The sequence below is a fragment of the Geospiza fortis genome, unplaced genomic scaffold, assembly GCF_000277835.1.
Source record: "Geospiza fortis unplaced genomic scaffold, GeoFor_1.0 scaffold231, whole genome shotgun sequence".
Lineage (NCBI taxonomy): Eukaryota > Metazoa > Chordata > Aves > Passeriformes > Thraupidae > Geospiza > Geospiza fortis.
Window position 1 is genome coordinate 2,897,617 of NW_005054351.1, and position 20,830 is coordinate 2,918,446.

At 36.8% G+C, this 20,830-nt stretch overlaps 1 protein-coding gene across 1 annotated transcript in view; it reads right to left on the reverse strand.

Annotated features, from left to right (window-relative positions):
* Nucleotides 1–14,230, reverse strand: part of AZI2 (5-azacytidine induced 2) — a 15,507-nt gene extending 1,277 nt beyond the window's left edge. Inside the window, exons 1-7 of the mRNA XM_005423386.2 lie at nt 14,003–14,230; nt 11,421–11,546; nt 10,979–11,078; nt 9,172–9,320; nt 6,639–6,700; nt 3,767–3,882; nt 1–1,088 (exon numbers count right to left, since the gene is read on the reverse strand). The exon at nt 1–1,088 is cut by the window's left edge and continues 1,277 nt beyond it. Coding sequence (XP_005423443.1) covers nt 700–1,088; nt 3,767–3,882; nt 6,639–6,700; nt 9,172–9,320; nt 10,979–11,078; nt 11,421–11,546; nt 14,003–14,227 — 1,167 coding nt within the window. The 5' untranslated portion in view covers nt 14,228–14,230 and the 3' untranslated portion in view covers nt 1–699. The remainder of the gene's footprint in view (nt 1,089–3,766; nt 3,883–6,638; nt 6,701–9,171; nt 9,321–10,978; nt 11,079–11,420; nt 11,547–14,002) is intronic.
* Between the last annotated feature and the right edge of the window lie 6,600 nt (nt 14,231–20,830).

Genomic DNA, 20,830 nt, shown 5'->3' on the forward strand with positions numbered 1-20,830 from the left:
GGAACTGAGAAAAACAAGCTGAACCTCCAGGATTCACAGTGGGCAGCAGCAGCTTTACTTACGGTCCTTCACCATTCACAATCAAGCCCTAAATGAGGCAATTGAAACAGAATAGCCTAAGGGCGGTTCTTCTCCTGCCACTCTCTCATATAAATCAAGATTGCGGAAAAAACCAAACTCACCTTTCTTAGTTAAATATTACAGAAAAATGCATTTACAAACCAGAATAATTGAAAGGAGGAAGGAAGAGAGGATCCAATTCTTCATATTATCTCTTATTCTGAAAAAGAACACTGTCAAAATACAAGCTCAGAGCTGGTTCAAGTTCTAACACTGGATACCAAGTATTTTCTTGATAACATACAAATAGCAAACAGATAAAGAACTGGATTATTTTGTTTTATTCCACAAACTCACTTTTCATTGTAACCTTTAGCAAATGTATGTCATTTGCAGTACAAGACTATCTAGGCCCCATGCTAGATTTCTTTGTATTTACATTATACCAGCACAGCTTTAACATCAAGGAACTCACTCCTGATTTACAGCAGAGGAAGACTAGGCTTTCTGATTTGGAACTAGAATTAAAAATAAAGAAAGAACATTTCAAGCAATTTGTTTTCTCTCCTTAAAAGTTTGAGCATTAAGGTGCCTATTCAGAATCACTCCAAAAATGCCTCAGTTCATTCTAAAAATTGTTTAACTCTTGTGCAGACAGTTTTGATTACACTGATCCAGGTAATCTGCAGGACAGTTTAACAAAGTTGGATTATTTTTTATTTCCCAAAACATATTCTCATTGGGCTTTGGAGGACTTGGGAATACCCAGGAATTATCTTCCAGAGAGCTCTTTCCATAGGAATGGTGTTCCTGAAACATTTTGCCGTCAGCTGGAATTGGTCTCTCATCTGTCCAAGCTTGCAGGGTCACCCTTTCTGATGGGACATGGGCATTTCTCAGCAGAGGGGGAGACACAGCATTGCCGAGGGCTTTATCGTTTTGTGACAGGTCTTTATAGACTACCCCAGATGTCAAATTCACCTTTGAAATGTTCAAATCAACACATTGCACTGGTGCAGTACAGGCAGCTGAAGGAAGAAGATAAAAAAAGATTTTAAAATTACATTATCTAATGCATTTTTCATGTACCCCAAATGTACTACAGTCTAGCAGGGATGTTAAACACAGTTTCTTCAAGCCATAAGTTTTTAGACCATATTCAGAAACTACTTGAAATCTAAAAACAACATAGTACGCTCACCAGTCTCAAAATGAACCCAAAATCGTGAAATCACAAGGTCTAAAACGCACCCAACTCCAAGGATACCTCCCAACTCCCATTTCAACACAGATAAACTGATGGATCTGATGGATCTTTCTGACCAGACTGAAATGAATGCTGAAACAGAGACCATTTTCACATGCTTGGAGAAATCATCCAGATGCAGAAGACTGAGTGCTGCTCCCTATTCTACTGATTCTTGAACAAGCTGTATTCTTGTGCCATCCAGAACCCGAATTCTCACTGCCCTTGAAGCAGTAAGAGGGAAACACGTGGTGTTCACAGGTTCTCTTGTCTGACTTTCAAAAGTAAAGTGACAGACTGCAGTGTTCAGCCATGTGACATTCCAGAGGAGTTTTAAACTGTTAGGCAGGGGGGGGGGATTTTGAAACAGAACAGGATCTACCTGAAATGGAAGAGCTGTACCTTCAAAACACATCTGAACATATGGCCAAATACAAGCAGGTCATTTTGTTTTGTAGTGATAATGTACATAAACATGTAATCAGAGTAGATTCATGCCTCCTGAGTTAAAACTCACATCTTACATAGAGTTTTCTAGAGCAGCTGTTAATCTTGAGCATGAATTGTAATTTTTAACTTTTGTTCTTAAGGGACGGAAAAAGAAGCTGGTATCTTGGTCAAAGAATACAACTTCTGTTTGTCACAATAAATGAAAATTTGTGGATGTCAGCCCAAACCACCTACAAATACCATGGGCATCATGTCTGAAAGACATGCTAAGGCACTGGATTTGGCAGTTTTGTGCTGGCAGGTGTAAAAAGCAATTCGATGCCTACAGACCTTTAGAAGTTCAAGAAGAATTGCATCCACTGAAACTAGATTGAAAATGTACAAAAAAAAAAACCCCAACCCCCCCCAAAACAGCTAAAAACACACACACACAAAACCAAAAAAAAAACCCAAACAAACAAAAAAGAAAACCAAGAAAAAAACTCCACAAGCACATCCATTTGTTGAAAATGCAGCTGGTTTGTAGATGCCTAAAGTCAGCACTAGAGATATAGGAAGTGAAAAGCTTCAGGCAATTGTACCCATGTTTTACATAAGCCAAGATTTGTCTATAAATATAAGCAAAGATATATCTGTATTGCATTCATAAGTGTGGCTGATGACTAAGATCAGACCTGTCTACTCTCACATACTTCTGAAAAATTACTGAAAAAAGTCTACAGATGAAAAGGGAAAAGTCCACCGTTTCCTGATCAATCAAGAATGCCTTCTATGGCTGTGGATGAACAATTGCATAAGAACTGCAGAAAATGAGTCTCCTCACCAAGGAGAAGAGAAAAATAAGTAGTTGTGTAGTGGCAAGACAGGTAACTCCAAATTAAAATAAGGACATTAAGACTGTATATGATCACATCAAACCTTGACAGATCTAAGATTATTTAGACTCATTCAGTTCCCAGTTCCTCTGCTGCAGTTATTTGACAAACATGTTTTAGAATTGTAGGAACACAGACTCACCTGGTAACAATATGGCCAAGTCTACAAAATGTGTTGATAGTTTGTATCAGCCAAGTACCAGAGACAAAGTGATCATTGGTCACTGCTGACCACAAAGGCAGGGACTGCTCGGGAGGTGAATCCTGTCATTACCTCACTGAGCTGTTTAGAAACAAAATGTCTTGATCTGGTAATGGACAGGGACATCAGAGACTGTCACCAGTACATTGTAACCAAGTTCACTGTCTTCCACCAGTATTCTGAGCACAGTAAAGATCACAATTGAAGGGAGCAGAAAACAAAGGAAATTAACTATTTACCATAGTTTGTTTGCCTGATAGTCTAGCATTTGGCTTGAGAGAAACATATGTATGGAACAGAAGAACTCTCTGATGAAGTGTTCACAGAAAATTTAAATACTTCATGTGAAAAATATTTAACCCTTCAAATTATTTAAGGCAGTTTTGTTTCCCCAGTATTCTGACATTCAGAAAATGTCACACTGTGTAGCATTCTGTTAGAAAAGACAACTTTTCTGAATAAAATACAAAGAAATAGAGAACCATAAGGCATTTCAGTCTTTTAAAGTATGATTTTAAAATGTTGGAAATTTAATACTTCATATATTCTGTACTGGGAAAATAAGACTGCATTTGCAAAAATATTTTTTCCCCCCAATATGAAGTAGTTGTGGTAAAAGGTCAAATACGAGTAAACTTAACACCTCAGCCTTGTGCACATAAGCAACACTTCACTGAGAAAAAAGCCACAAGGGGAACAGAATACAGTACTGAAGAAAAAACACATCAGCAACACCTTTATGTGTGAAGTTGACCAGTATGAGACAGAAGCAAAAGCAGAAAATGGGGAAGCTGGAACCATAATACAGTCTAGCTTATCAACTTCAATTGATGAGATTCTGATAAGATATGATAGCTGGTTTATTTCTAAAATGCTACAGCTTGCATCAATGGTTTGTGTTTGTAAGGTCTGTTACTGCCAACACTGACTTGCCTTTCTTGGCTCCTGGTGGGTTCCTTTTCAGTTTTCGTAGGACCTCAGCTTGCTTGTCAGTCACTACACGCAAATTGGACATTTCTCTCTTCAGGTCCCAATAGATTTGTTGCAAACTTTCAAAAGAAAAATTTATTACAAGTTAAATATTACTGCCTCTAAAGCAGCCTATCAACATGCCTACCAAGTGTTGACTGTTAATAAATTTTTCTGCAAATTTTGTTGGAGTACCATAATTGTAACTGGACTGAACAGTGCTGAGAATTACCTTAAACGGATGGACCTTTGTACATAATTTGATTTTTGCCTATTGCAATATACAATGCATTATATACTGACATACTAGGTAATAATAATAATTTCAACTCTCCAAAGGAAAGAAATATGAAGCTTACTTTTCATTTCAGTATCTGAAACTAACCATCTTCCAATAAAATCAGTCATCTCAAAGGCATACTTTATTTAAAAGTGACACCAGGTGATAAAAAAGGCAGAGTGTTATCTCTGAATACCTTTCAATAAATGACCACAGACCCCAACACATATGAGCCTAGTAATATTGATTTATTTTAATTTCAAATAATCAAAAACCAGTATTTGGGTCTTATACCATGCACATTGCTACACTGAATTCAGTCTAAATACCCAAGACCCAAACTGAGCATACACACAGAGTCCAATCTAAAATATAAACCACACGCTTTCATATTCAAGGCCTCCAATTTGTGTTAATGCACTGCCTGATCAGACAGTGTAAAAAATTGTGTTCCAATTCATTCTCTAAGACAACATAATACAAGAAACATATTTAGCAACAGCAGCACTGTTCCAACACTGATGTTTCAGGTTAATAACTGGTAAGAAAATTAAGAGGGGAAAAAAAAGTCAGCATTACCACATGTTTCTTGGTAAAATTTCTAGCAAAGGCTCACTGAATATCACATTTATGCTGATTAATAATTAACTTAGTGTTCAAAGACATAAGGATGTAGTTACTTCAACTTAAACATGAATGCAATGATTTAATGCTTTTTTAATGATTAACATTCTACCAAAACACATTTATTAAAGACAAATATAATGGATGAGAGTTTCAAGAATTTTTTCTTCCTCACTACATTCACTAAAAGGCATTTATTTGAAAACAGCTCAATATCTCAAGCTATTGAGATGAGTAAGAATTAATAAGCTTTATAACTGTATGTAACACTATCCTTCAAAAATAGCAATATAGGACCACTCCTGTATGAAGTATCAAGCACAAATGTGTTCAAAATCATTCTGAGAAGTGGCTATTATGCAAGTCAACACTAAGAGAGTTCCCTTAAAACAAAGAAGTAGAACTTCTAACCACAGAAATACTTCCCCAGACTACAAAAGTTCAGATTCATAAAGTTCTGTTAAAGAACACAGGAAGGTGTTATTTTAATAAATAATGTATTAAGTGTCAGCACTTCTGACTAACAGGAAGTTAAAATTTTCAGAATTTATATTTCAAGAAGTTAGCTAAACCTGTGGCCTTTCTACTGCAGACTCCTTTCGGCTCTTTCAACTCTTAAGAGATGACAACTTAATTTGAAAGATGATGTGGCAACCACACTTCCTTAATTCTCATGTTTTGGTCTAACAAATAGGATCAAAAACTTTAGTTATGTCAAACCAGAACTGTCCAGTATTTAACAAAGAAGTGGTAAATATAGGGACAGCTCAAATGTCTGCCACCAACCAGAAGGAAAGTGCTTGGATTAATTTTTTAAAATGCATTTAGCAGTTTTACAAGCACCTTGCAAAAAGGGCTGCAGGTACCAGAATTCCACTTAAATCTGATGTAACTGATTTTAATTGGTTTTGTGGATACTGGCCTAGAATCCCACTGCAAAGCCTAATTTTCAAGGAATTTGTAATTGAAAACCAAGGATTCCCTGTCCCTGGAGGTTTATCCTATACTGCCTTCTAACATGTGATATGAACCTTCACTATGACAGCCTGTCTAAATGTACAGCAAATTAGATTTGCACACTGAGAATTTAAAGTCAGATTTGCAGGCTGCTCACAAATATGAAGTAACTGGTTTCCAGAAAGTTAACTAGGTGCAAATGCCTCCATTTCCTATAAAAAGCAGGATTGCTTGCTACAACAAATGTTTCTCATAGGAGGTTTTTCAAGTGTTTTCTCCACAGATTTTTGGATGGGCTTACATATTTATTACACATTTAGTATTTACATTACAATAAACACTCTATTGTCCATATGCTATTTTAGATGGCTGCCACCTGAGCACCACTTGGTGGAATAAATCTGCTCTGATCAGTAATTATTTGATCAAATGATCAGTTTAATCAGAGCAGTGATCAAAGAGATAACTGCTGTGTGTTGAGAGAACATCTTTTATCAGGTGTGTGAGGCTGATAGCAAAGCTCCAGGAGGAACCCCAGGAATAAGTATCCAGTCAAGGTGAAAGGACAAAGTGTGATTTGTATGTAGTGTGTGCATTGTTGGCCTCACTGCACCAGAGAACAGATGATGGAAGTGTCTGTATGTTCTCTTTCAGTGGCTGAAAAGTCTCTTCAACACCCAAGGAAGCACCAAGGCCCATTGCACTAAAGCCTGGTGTTGGGAAGGGCTGCTCTTCCCTCTGGTGGAAAATGCTGTAAGTGCACCAACAGGCATAACTATATAAATATTCATCATCATTATCCTGAACTACAGACACAAGAAAGAAAAAAACCATACAATGATCTTGTTAAATAACTATATGTAGACTTTCAGTGAAATTATGTAACTTGAAATAACATACCTAAAGAGTCTGCAAGAATAATTTACTTGCTCAAACAACTGTCCCTCAGTAAACTGAAAATAAAGTATTTCATACCTCTGGATGTCTTGCCTTTGAAGATGGTCTCCATGTAATGGATTTTCCTCTTGAGCCTGGTCCTGCATAACAAAGTGAAGGGAAGACAGAGAATGAATGAACATGATTTCAGATCTTCTCTCTTAAACAACAGCAGTGAAACACCAATTTGCCTAGTAATGAAATTCACTAGTAAGGTAGTCTTCATTTGTGTTAGCTGCAGTGGGTTTCAAAAGTGAGTTTCAATTCTACTAAGAATTTCCACTAAGAAATGCTTAAACTACCTACTTATATGAAGGCATTGCTCAGCCACCTCCATACTCTTCCTTCTTTCTTAAAACAGCTGAACTCTCAGAATTAGAGATTGATTACTTTCTTAAATGGACATGAAAAGTCTTTCTCAATTTCTGCTTTTTAAACAGGTTTTTTTTGGTTGTTTCTCTGTCACAGTATATAAAGATCCTTAACTTAAAGGAAGCTGTTTCAGTATAGATTTACTTCCACAAGTTACTTTTATAACAGAACATAATTTATCTCTTCAGTCTGAAAGACTACTTTAAAATTGCACATATAGGCAGCCACACTGAATTTACCAGGATTGTTTAACAAATCAAACATTGGGCTCACTTTGTTAGCTGTGCTTCTATTAGACCCTCACTTGTGATGAGCTCCCTCCCTTTAATATCCCTTCTTTCCATGTTCCCTTCCTATCATTTCCTCTAGCCAAAGCTGTTATGGATTTGATCCCTTTACAGTGGCTTTAAGACAGGTTGCACATATTTCAAGCAACTTGTCAATACAATATACACACTGCATGAACTACAATGTAAAACTTGAGTAAGAATATCTAAAAATACAGAAAAATAGAAAGTACACTTGCTTAAGTGTGAAACATTTGAAAACATGTTTTCCTGTTTTCATTTTCATTATTACTTACTTTCATTACATGTTAGCTAAACTACCTAATTTAATGAAAATAAGTAATAATGAAAATACCAGCTGAGCTGAAAGAATGCTGATTTGTCCTTGCCCATTGATCACACTTGACTGTATTTCACCTGACACATTTTCCCCTCCTGAGCGTTCTCACCATCTCCCAAAGACTTAAATTCATAGCATAAAAAAGTTGCAATGTATTACCCCATATTTGAAAACATGTACTTTTTTATTTCCTGTATTAAGCAGTTACCAGGATCAAGAAGAAATTATATTAAAGTCAAACAAAAAAAACCAACACCCCCCCCCCAAAAAAAACCAACGTAACAAAACCTCCCAAAACAAAACAAAAAGCTGTTCCCTGTATTTGTTCTGTGCAACAAAAGCTGCTGGCATAAAGATTATTTAAACCATGTCACATGCAGTATTCCTTACAAATGCTATTTTAGTCTGTTCTCTCTGACATCATTCACTCTCACAATACAATCTGCAATTATTTATGCAGCTGTTACTCTGTTCTAGAGTTACCCGAAGACACCAGAACTTCACACAGGTTACAGCAAGCCTTCAGATTTACAAGTTATTGAAAGCACCTGAAACAGCTCCAGACCCAAGTGAAACAACCAACAGTAAGGGAAGTTAACAAAACACCTGACATGCTTTATCCCCACCTAGTGGAAAAACTGCAGACTCGCGCAAATGCTGTGTGATTCCAGATTACATAATCATCTTTATTAATAACCATAAGGAATGTAAAACAGTCTGCTTCCTCAAACAATCACATTTAAATGTTTTACATTCACTGTGTGACTTCAGTGTGACTGCAGAGTCCTACAGACTGGCACTGTACCTGTCATCAAAGGTAAGATGGAAAGCAGAAAGAATGCACTAAACAATAACTTAGTGCTTTTTGTTACTGTTGTCTTGATTTTCTTTTTTAGCTCCTAACAACTCCTAGGTTAAAAAATGTGTCCCTCAGAAAATATATTTTCCCCAGAAACGGCAGGGAAGGATGGCAAAAGAGGTGCTTTCCTGACAAGCTTCATGCAACTACCCTAAAGAAAAGTGCCAGACCTCCTTAAACAAAGTTCATGACATCTTTAAACATTAGCATCCCGTTGCTGTTTAAAAAAAAAAAAAAAAACAAAATTATAGAGGCCAGCTTTTGCCCAAACTTTCTTAGCAGCCCAGGTTACACAGAACTTCAGTGGCTACTTATAAAAAATCATAAAGCTTTATTTTCTGTTGTTATATGGGCAATGGCTGGGAAATCTCACCCATATAGAATCATAGAATATCTGGAGTTAGAAGTGACCTGGAAGGATTAAGTTCAACTCCCTGCTCACTGCAGGACCACCTAAAGCTAAACTTTCCAATTAAGAGTGTTATCCAGACACTTCTTAAATTTGGACAGGCTTGATGCCATGAACACTTCCCTGAGAAGCCTGTCCCTATTTCCAAGAAAAATGACAGTCTATGAAAATATTTAAGGTTAATTTTTACCAAGATATTAATATTTCACTCATATATACTTCATCTTTTTGTTAACCCTTGATTTTGATTGACCTTGGGATTTAAACTAAGCATTAATACAAAAATTCCTTAAAAATTAAGGTACCTTCTGCTTGGAATTTTGCAACTCCTTCCTGAGACTGTTGCACTCTTCCTTGAGTTTTTCTAGATCCTGTTCCAGACTATGCACTTTCAGGTCACTGTTCAGCTTCTCTAATTCCCAGTTAGCTGGAGTACAATTCAGACTTTTTATCACTGTAAAGAAGACAAGCAAGACAATTAGATTCCAATCTCAGTCCAAAGAATGTAATTCAATATGCAAGATCCTCTTCAATCAGCCCATGCCCTACAAAAACATTGTATTCTGGAGAAACTGGAGTCTATGGCAACAGGGAAATACAACACTGGTAATGCTGTTGGCATTATTGGTCTATTTTCTGAGTTTAAAGCATGAAGCCCTACTTTCTAGGAATGCACTGGATATTTGACACAGAGAAAAAGGAAGCACTAGCATAAAAAGGCACTGGAAATAAAAAAAATCAATTTAAGGCAAATACACATCATATATGCCAACTTGCATACTTCTTACCTGCTTTGAAAACATGAGTCTTTGTGCCCTCAGATTTGTATTATTACATCACTTACCATCAAGTTTTCCCCAAGCTTAACATCAACAAGTTCCACACAGAACAACAAAAGATACAATCCAAACAAAAGGGGAAAGCATAAAAGTTACACAAATCTTGTCAGACTGAAGCAGTTCACATGGTAAGAAGCAACCTAAGGTGATGCGACCATCAGATCAGTAGCAGGGCATTAGTGAGACAGCAAGAAAAAAGGAACGTGACAGGAAGAAAACCCAAAAGTCTTCAACTGCATGGTACACTTATTTCCAGATTTAATAGTTTAAATGGCCTTAAGTTACACTGATTCTTTTTTTTTAAACAAGGTACTCAGAGTCCTCTTATGAGTAAAACTGAGTTACAAATAAGGAAATAATCACATTTTCAGAACTCTCCTTACAAACTCTACAATTCTTACCTCCTGAAACTATGACATCCTCAACAGTGATACTAGCAGTATCTGCAATGTGTTTTTCCAGGTTTAAACATTTGTGCAACTGAAGCAGTGCATTACATGTTTAAGGTCCTTTTGGAGAGTACTGCAATTCAAGCACAGCTATACTCACAAGTGCCTTTCAAATGACTGCATTTGTACAGACTCTGAAGTCAGTCCATACTCAACTTTATACAGATGGCATTTTCTTGTAACTGAATTAATCAAGGGTTTTTTTTCTTCCATGGTGTTTTGTTTTAGGCATCTATCATGTGTAGACCATTGTTTAAAACTGCAGTAAGAGAAGCTGGATTTGGGCTTTTGGAATTGCCAGGATACACTGTTAGTTTCTCCTTCCTCTTTTCACCAGGCTCTCTACAACCAACATCTTTCTATTTTTCCTCATTTCTCAGCCAGCTAAGTAACTGTTGGCAACTGCAGCTGTTGCTATACAACATCCTCCTGTATTTGTCGTATCCTACAGCGAGATAAAGCAATATACTGGACCCTCTGCAGGTGCCAGAGGAAGTGGGATTGATCTTTATACTTGACCAGGCCTCTGCCCTGCTCTAAGGAAAAGGTGCTGGGGTCCAGAGATGCACATGACACAGCCTATAAACTGTTAGGTGGTGCCCATTTCTCAAATTTGTAAATCACCTAGGGTGGGAGAACACAACAGCCTCAGAATATACGTGTCACCATTCACAAGAATGAAGACAAGTTCAAAGTACCTCACTGCTGTTCATGCCTCTCCTACCTTGCCCCTGTATAGGGTCAAGCCTCTTCATGCCCCAAGATCACAATATAACCACTATGGCTCCTCAACATACCTTAAGATGAAGTAACCAAATGCATACCTTGCTGAGTTTCCACTTCAGTTCTTAGTTGTAACAGCTCTACTTCTTTAGATTGCAACTGTTCGTTCAAGTTTTTCAAGGATTCTGCACTTTCTTTTGCCTATTTTCAAAGGAGAGCAAAACCCCAACCCAAAATAATTTGTGAAGCATTTTTCTACCATGTCAGACAATTCAATATTTTAGAACAAATACAACAACAAAAAATACTCCTTTGATTTTTTTAAAGCATTATTCTAGCCCAGTAATAAAACTGAGGTACATTAAATAAAACTGAGGTACATTAAATCATTATTTCTACAGAAAATATTGTCATGTACTTTAAAAGAGTGATAAAACCAACACCACAGATCTTAAGAATATAAAGTTCATTCTACAGTAAACATGTACTAACTATGCCGTGCTGATAAAGCAAGCAGTGAAGGCATTACTTAAAAAGGCACACCATTTTTTCCAGTTTGCTTTTCAGATGGTCGCGGTCGATGCAGGCCTCTCGATAGGCTTGGTAGGCCTTATTGACTTGTTCCCGCCCAACTGAGCTGCATTCCTCTTCCACCCGGGAGCCAAGCACCTGAATGTTCAACACACAGGACAAGGGAGAAGTTTTGTATGCTGGGAACTGAAAAATTTTAAGCCTGCCATATTAATCTAACAGCTTTTCCTTTTTTTTTTCAGTTTAGATAACAAATTAATCAAATACACTAATATGGGCCAAAGTTTTTTTACTAAAGTGCAGCAAAGGCTGTCTACAGATTCTGAAATCTCTAACAATACTTTATGCTCACCAATTTATAGAATCATAGAGCAGTTTGAGTTGGAAGAGGACATTTAAAAGCTCATCTAATCCAACCTCCCTGCCATGGACAGGGACACTTTCCAGTAGACTCCTATGAGTTCACTCCTATGAGTAATTAACCATTCATAAGTTATCATTACTCCCACTGACAATTCCTTAATCATATTTTTTCCAGGCTCAAAAAAATGTAAACTGCTTTTTGAAAAAGGAGTTTTAAGCATATAAATGCACAACACACAGAAAGTTCAAAGGAAGCCAAATATAATTTCTTAAATGCCTCATAATGTAAAGATTTTTTTTCAGTGCATTTATGTACAAAAAGCCAAAGCAGAATAATTTTAGAAATATCTATTAACTTTGAGATTACCACCATCTTACTGCCTGCTATGGCAAAAGACAAGCAAGGCAGAATAACTAATACCAACTGGATTGCTAGAAATAGGGGAACAGAGTTAAAATATATTCAGTGTTTTTAGTAAGACAGAAAGAAGTCTTATATCAAACTATATCCATTCATATAAAAAGTTCTTGCTTTAATTAAGTATTGCATTTTCCTTTTCATTCTTTTTATCCTGCACACTTCCTTTATGTGTACCTCTTGCAGATATTCACAACAGATTTTCACATATTTTCTTAAAAATTAGGAGTCACAAAAAATTACTAAAACAAAGCATTGACACTCACATATCTACCTTAAATATGTCCTCCTTAAAGTGTTTGCTTGAAAGAAAGTATGGGAAAACAGGAAAACAGATAGGAAGCTCCTGCCCTTTGCCTTTTTTGTTTATGTGTATGATTCCTTTTAAGTTTTGTCCTTTATATTTTCTCTCCCTAATAAAGCTACTCAAATAGAACACAAACCTTAATAAGCTTTCTGGAAGTTTCTGTGCACACTGAAATTACAGACTCCAAAGGGGTAACTCCCCATATATTTTTTAAGCATACAGGTACATTAGTTATTGACAAAGACTGAAAGTCGCTAACAGCCTTGGCCTTCTCAGTACCCCTCCCTCATAGAAACATTTTAGTGGTATTCACATACTAAAAAGTTTTCTCTACAGAAAACAAAGTAGCATCTTTAAGAGAATTAAGCTAAACCAGGCCAAACCAAAACACACAAGACAAAAGGAACTGTCAAGGTCAAATCCTGTTTATTGTGATTCTGAGTAACAACATAAAAGATGTTACACTCAGCATGGTTCAGGTCTAAAGCTCTATTCCTATTCCCAACATCCGCTTAAACTTTATACAAAAACAGTCTTAAGATGGTTTTCCTTTTTGAGAAAAAGTCAATCCTATCTTCACCAAGAATTCCCAAATAAGTGTCTCAAAGCTGTGCCAAGTGTGACTCAAGTTCTTCATTCCAATGCCACAAAATAATACACACTTGGAAAGCTTTTAAGAGTCAGTAGCACAGTTAGGAGAAAGTCCTAAAAAATGTCTCAGCTCTAACACTAGGATCTATCTTTGCATCTTATATAAGAAAGCAATCTATCAAAGCCAAGAACTTCTGCAGTACAAAGACAGTCGGTGCTGAACAATGGATGTGCATTTCATCATGGCATTCCTTACTTGGAGAGAAAAACCTGTGCCCTGGTCAATTTTTAGCTTTAATGAACTTCACTAGTTTATGGTCATGACAAACTGCCTATAAAACAAATTCCAATATTCATTTACATTTCAGAATTACTGCATCAAAAACCAGCAAGCCAACATCTACGTAAGGCATTGCAACTTTGCACTTCACACTTGAGGCTGTCATTAGCTAGACCAAGCTGGATATTCTTACTAACCAATTTTTCCTTATCATTTTGATAAGCCCAAGGGTCTTTTGATAGACAATTCCTGGATTCTGATAATTTACAAGCTTTGCACCTCACTGTTCAACAATACTGTGTCACATGTGCCCAAGCTAATAAACACCATGAAGTGGCACCCAAACTACAGTGACAAAGTCTATGCAACTACAAATCTGTCTGAATCAGCCACTGTCCTTGCATTGCATCATACATGTGCCCAGAGAGAATCAAAAATGCCAGTATGACACAACTACACTACCAGAGGAACAAACTGCATTTCACTTAAATAAATAAAACAATTTATAAAAACTTTTTAACATGGAAATTATTTCAAGTATATATATTTCAAATCCTTAACCCTCTTCTCTGGCATCCAGCCAGGAGCAAAAAAGAAGCTGCCACCAGAAACTGGTATATCAACTATTTTCTTACCTTCTCTTCTAAAATTCTCACTTTTTTTTTTAAGAAGGAGTTCTCCTTCTCTGTCTCTTTCAGTCGTTTCTTGATATCTTCATATGCAGTGACAAGTGCAAAGTGTGAGGCAACAGACTCATCTCCACTATAGGATGGAACAGGAATATCGCTGTCTCTCTTGTGAGCATTGTCTGCTTTTTCATGGTTCAAAATACAGATGTCATCCTCTACCAACTCCTCCATGACAGCTGTTAAAAAGACAGATATAAGTGCTAAGTTTTTACAAAGACAAATTCATCAAAGAGTCTGAAAGCCTTCCAAAATAATACTGCAGGGTGTTTCTGTCTAAGTATGACAATACAAGACTGAATAATCAGGAAGTATCTTAATGTCGCAGAAAAATCTTGAAATCCATGTCACCTTGAAAATACACTGTTTAGAAAAGGCACATTTCACCGTTACTTGATATAAATATTTTGAGTACCTATCAGATGTATGAACCCTCAAATTAATTTTTGTTAAGTCTTAACACCAATGGTACCAACTATCTGAACTCCAAAGGAATATTATATCAGACCTTTCACAAGCCAGCACTGAGCAGTAAAAGAATATAGTTCCAACAAATCAACTAACTCCTGTGGGTCCTGAGCACAAGTGCCAAAGCCTCTTTATTTTTGAATGCAAATACTTATATTTTTCCAAAACATTAAAACAGAATCTTAAATTACACTTGTGTTTGTCCTTAAAGAGACTACATAAGTAGCTATTCTTTCCCTGGTCACAGTAGAAAACCGCCTCCTGATCAATTACAGTAATTTTTGACTGAAAATATGACGAGAATGAAAACATGCATAGTAACATGACCCGCCTCAATATGTGTGGAGAAAACTGACAATAATCTGGTCATTAGTTAAGTGCCAATCTAAAACACCAGGCAGACCTATGTGAATGACAAATGCTAAGTAGATGCTACACTGAGTTTTTGTTACAACCTACATAATTCAGCCACAGCAAAACATTCAATAAGAAAATACAATCTTAAAGAAATTCTATATATTTTCTTGAGCGACAAGTCTCAATGGAAAACCCCCCAAAGCATTTTCCTTAAGAGTTACAAGTTATCTGGAACAAGTTTTGGAGTTTATTTAAAAACAAGCCAACCTCCAAAATGCAAAAACAACCAACCAAAACCAGACACATCTCATTTAGTTATGAACATCAAGATTACTTGTATTCATATGCAATACTAAGAAATGCTACAAAGTGCCTGATAATACCACTGCCCTTTAAACAAACTAGTAATGTGACTTCTACAAAAAGCAGACTTTTATTTTTTCCCCTTCAACAAATCCTTACGTTCCTGATGATTAGCTAATGAACCAACAGAAATGCTGGAATGAAAGAACTGAGCATAATTAAGACAGCTTTTTGTACTGCAGGAAAAACTTACTTCAACAGAAAACTGACTTGATCAGCAGAACATTGCAGAAAAGGCAGGCATTAGTGGGAAAAAAACCCACAGTCACAATTGCTGCTTCTACTGTGTATTTGCTATCTGAATTCAAACTAAACTTCCATTTGCGTATAGATACTAGACTTCCATTTGTTTACAGATTACAAGAAGTAAAGGCCTCGAGCTTGTCTGTATGGTCAAATTTCTCTCACCATGCTGGAAAGCTTTCAGAGTGCAGCATTATGAAGAGCTGTAGTACAGCTACTGCTGAACAATAGTGCTGTTATCACATTTGTCTCAATTTGCTCCAAGCCAGTTAGACAACATGATAAAAAACTGTGACAGCTCATTTCTACTAAATAAGACAGCAGCGGAGTTTTTAAACAGTGAAAAAAGACAAGAATACTACAAACCAAAGCTGAACTCCTTTTAATGGTTATGTTCAGGCGGTGAATAGATGCCTTGTATGTTGTTTGATGCATTCTGACAAAAAAGTAGCCTAAGCTTCCCTTGCTTGTTGTTCTGCCTTGAATATTCTGTGATTTCTGTGGTATTTAAATAGAAAGAACCCTGCAAGAAAGGTTTGCTTCCTTTTCACTGTAAGAACAGTATCACTCCATGCACAAGGTGACCTTGACCAAAAGCACCACATCATTCAAACTGCATTAACTGACTGAAGGAATTGCTCATTTTGTCTTCCAAGATGAGCATAACATACCAGCTTATCCTCCCCCATTTCACCAAAGGCTCTGCAAGTCTTGTCACCCATCTCATCAAATTCCCAAGAGCCTGCCCTCTCAAGGCAACACATCTTTTCTCGGAACACTTGACTCAAATGTCATTAAAGAAGTGTCACAGCTTATCATTATCTCTCAAAGAAAGCAGCAGATTTGTGACCTTGTACATAACACAGATCTTTGTCCCCATGCTTTCCTATAGCTCCTAAACCCGAGCATCATACATTCCCTATTTCTTGCACACATCAGTGCTACCAGGAGATGGCAATATGGGAAAACAGGACCATATTTATTCTGCAATTTGTTAACCAGAAGTGCCTTTATGAGCCTCCAAGAGAGAAACACCTTCCAAATAAGACTCAGCATACACAAATACTATTTTAAAAATACAAGTACACAGCTAACCTGCACCAATTAGGAAAACCAGTTACTCTAACATTTTTTTACTTGAAATATCTCATTTAGTTTATAGGATTATTCAACTCTGGTTTTCTGATGCTGCTTTCTAAGCCAGAACTGGAGATTATTTAGAAGAGAAGCATTTAATTCCACATAATTCAAAGGGACATTGTTTGCCTGCTTTTCTAAATTTCTACACCGAAGATAACAGTGCCAAAAAATCCAATACACACATTTTTGACTAACTGTATTGCATACTAAGTGATGACAAGCTGCCATTAAACAGTTCAAGTTCAGCAGTACTACAAAATGCCATGGTGAAATGCACAGCTCACCCAGCTTTTTTTAATGTCAGGATAGACAAAAACTCTCAGTATAGAAAAAGAAATGTCTGTAAGAAATCCCCAACTCCAACTGTAGTCTTTAATTTCACCCAAGGACAGGAATCAAAATTTAGATTCCCTAGTACTATATTACCTCATTTTAAAAATATGAACTGGCAGCAACAATTAAATAAGTGTTTTGATTGTTCCACAGGTTACAGCTTCTCAAATCTGGAAGAAGGATGCTAGAAGGTCTTTCAGGACGGTTCACCAAGTCCTGCCACAGACTTCTGCCCTGTTTTAATCTGTTTGACTTCTCCTAATTCAAAGTCACATTTCTATGGACTGCTGAAAATGCCTCAGAGCTGACACTCTGAAACACCTGAGTGAATATTGACCTCTCTGGAGCTGCAATTCATGAGATAATCTGTCCTACAGTAACCAGTTCGAGTGGAAGATTTCTCACTAAAATATTTGAAGTAATACACTGACAAGTTAATGTCTCTGAATACAATTGATGTCCATCTCGGCCTCAAGGCAAACTTCACAATCCCATCTACCACACATCCCATCCCAAGAAAGGTCTTCTTAATACTTTTTACTCCCTTTACTTCAGCACAGTATCTAAATATTGTGCCTGTGATAAATATATTTAATTTACACTTTAGAATGATCTGCACACAAAACAGCCCACTCAAAAGGACTTTAATCTTTATGTCCAAAACTAAATACATTAAATAAGTACCAGTACTACTGTTTGTATTAACTAACTAATGTTTAAAAGCCAACAAACAAAAACCCCAACCTGAATACACTGTTGACAGGAAACAGCATTAAGTTCTAGCAGGACTAAATATGCTCCGTTTGTAAGCAAATGAGTTTGAAGAGGTGGCACCACTTAAGTTTTCTTTCACAAAACATGAAGAACAGAAGAACTAACAAGAACCACTTCTGTTGCTCAACATAGGTTGCAGAACAGCTTTGATTCAATACACTGAATATTTTGAGCAAAATAATGTTTTCCCATCTTTTACTAATGCTTGGCAGAAACATTGCTTTTCTCTTTAAAGAGCTTTAAGAACACTAGTCATTAACACCATGGGAGGCAGTTAAACATAAAACACATTCTACATATGAGGAACATGGGATGCAGAGGCTCTAATAGCAAACAGACCACTGCACAAACAGAGCTCTGTAGTTTGAAAAGCTAATCTTTTTCTCGGATCAGAAGGAGAGATAATAAAAGCAGGATTACATTAAATTTTCCCCAGTATGAAGCAGATTCTCATTTTGGCCTAACAGTTGATTTGAAAGAGAATAAAACAGTTTTCAAAATATTTCCAAATATCAAATGCAAATAATTTCAAGATGGTTGTTTTCCTGTTTGTCTTCCAGACTCGAAGGGTTTGACTTCCTAATGGTAATATGAACAGTTTCCAGCTGTTGATAACAACAGCATAATTTTTGTACGGATTTATCTTGCCTTACAGAGAAGAGTATACATAAATGCATGTAAACATAAAAAAACCCTTTAAATTCAAGAAATGCCTTTGAACCAAAGGGATCCTCAGTGAGCATGTTACAACCTTCACCTTAATTTCAGAAAAGCTGTACTGTTTTTTTCTTTTTTTAAAAGACACTTCAGCACAGCAAGGAATAATACAGAATTCCTGCAGCCAGCATCAAAAACTCCACACAGTACTTGGAGCATATGACACAAGATGTTAAAACAAGCAAGACTTCCAGTCTCTTTAAGCATCCATCACTTTGCACCTCTCCTTCAGAAATCTTAGGTTCTCTTTGATTCCAATTGTGAACAGACTGTTCTACAGAGAAAGGCATCACTTTTTACACATACTTGCTCCATTTAAGAGTAATAAAAATTCTCACACGCGCACACACACCCACATCTCAGCAGCTGCTGCTTTGGCCGCTGCTCATCCTTCCGTATGGCCGAAGTCCACAGGCCCAGAGGCCTCCCAGCGAGTCCCTGAGCTCAGGGGCACAGCCCAGTGTACTGGGTGCTCCTTCAGAAACACGTCAGCATGGCAGCTGCATCACAGCTCCAGAGCACTTTCGTTTTATTGCCTTCAGGAAATGGAAACTCACTGTCTCTGAGCTCACACACCAGATCATTGTAGCTCATCTATCCTGAACATCTGGGTAAGCTACAAAAGCCAAGTAAAATCTCCTTAGGTACAACAGGCAATTTTTTTCAATCTCAAGGTTTTTACAATAAATAATCTACTCTCACAAGGACCAGAAGAGCAATAAACAGCCCATTTTATTACAAAAGCGTTTGATAAATTTTACTTTCTCTGAACAGTGTAAGACTCCAGTACCTCCACTGCTACTTTGCAAACCTTATGCATCCTCAATGTAATGTATTCAATCTGCCTTTCTGTGGATGCTGTCACAATAATCACTCTCCCTGACAACTACCTGAAAAGGGGGAAAATAAAAACCCAGAAGTAGGAATCAATAAAATATTATCCTTTCAGCATCATGTAATCCTCTTTATTAAACTATTACATTTAATGTTGAAAGTAATTAAAAGCAGTACTGTCAAACAAACCTAAGCAGGACCAAAATGGCTTTAGGCTGTTAAACATTTCTAGCACCAAATATAGGTATCTTGAAAGGTTACTGAAACCCTTCTTTTGCTGTTCATTCATTCCCATTTCAAAAGGTTTATAAGGAATAACTATTTCCAAAAGTTTAGAGGATTTGTTTTGGATTTTTTTTCATATCTTCCTTTGTAAACCAAACAGCAGATCCTACCTCCCAATCAAAAGTCTCCTTCTATTCAATTAAATAGATTAATTACAATTCAATAAGTTCACAAGTTCAGTGATAAGTCTTTTGTACTTGTATTAACTTTTAATTCAACTGGAAATGTGCCTCACCTGTTACAGCTACTGGAAGGCAAGTGAGTCTCACTGATGGCCCTTGCTCATCCTGCAACTCACTAACACAACATCTGCAGGTTTCCAAGACACAAATGGACAGGATGCCAGCAAATCTGATTCAGGCTCCCTTTTACAAGGGGACCAGATGATCTTGCCAGGTCCTTTTCAACTTGGGCTGTCTTCTAAAATTCTGTATTCAGATTTATATGGCAGTATTTCAGACAAACCTGGTAATTTTAACTTAAGTTCCACTTAACAGCTTTTAAGTGGATGACTTCGAATATTCAAGCCATTTATGCTTCACTTACCCTCTCAAGCTTAATTTCTTCTCCCCAAAGGTCCTGTCAAATTTTAGTTGCATCTACAGTTTCAGACACTAAGAACTCTACATAAAAACATTGTATAATCATGTAAATTAGTTAATTAATGCAAGTATAGTATAAACATTTAGCAAAAACATAAGACTGAGTCCAAAGTGAACCATGGATAATGGACACAGGTATGGAGTTCAGCAGAACTCCCCACTGACTCCTACTAAGCTGGTCCCTATCCTGACCCCTTTGTTAATCCTAGCATTGCCATCTTAGCAAACTGGATCTCATTATCACTGTTTTACTCAATATGGACTGTCAGACTTCCCCCGTCTAGAAAATCCCTGTGAAAGAATGAAAACATATATCAAAAGGTAAACCCACACTGCATTTTACCCTATTTCCTTCTAGATGTTCTTTTTTTTTCTTCAAATTCTGTTCTAAAGAAACCATATGAATAGCATGTGCAGTGACAGGGGAGTTTCCCCCTTCCTAAGTAGGCAACCCACATTTAATATTTTATAGTGCACAATCTCCAATTCAATGCATCTATTGAAGTAATACAAACGTTACTGCACTTGCAACTCTATGATTTTCCAATGCTGTGAGATGAAATTATTCTACTTCTCTGCCCTGAGTACACTAAGCACAGTTTGTTCATATATTTGACCAGTAATTTTCACACTTTCCCCACCTTTTGAGTGTCACATATAA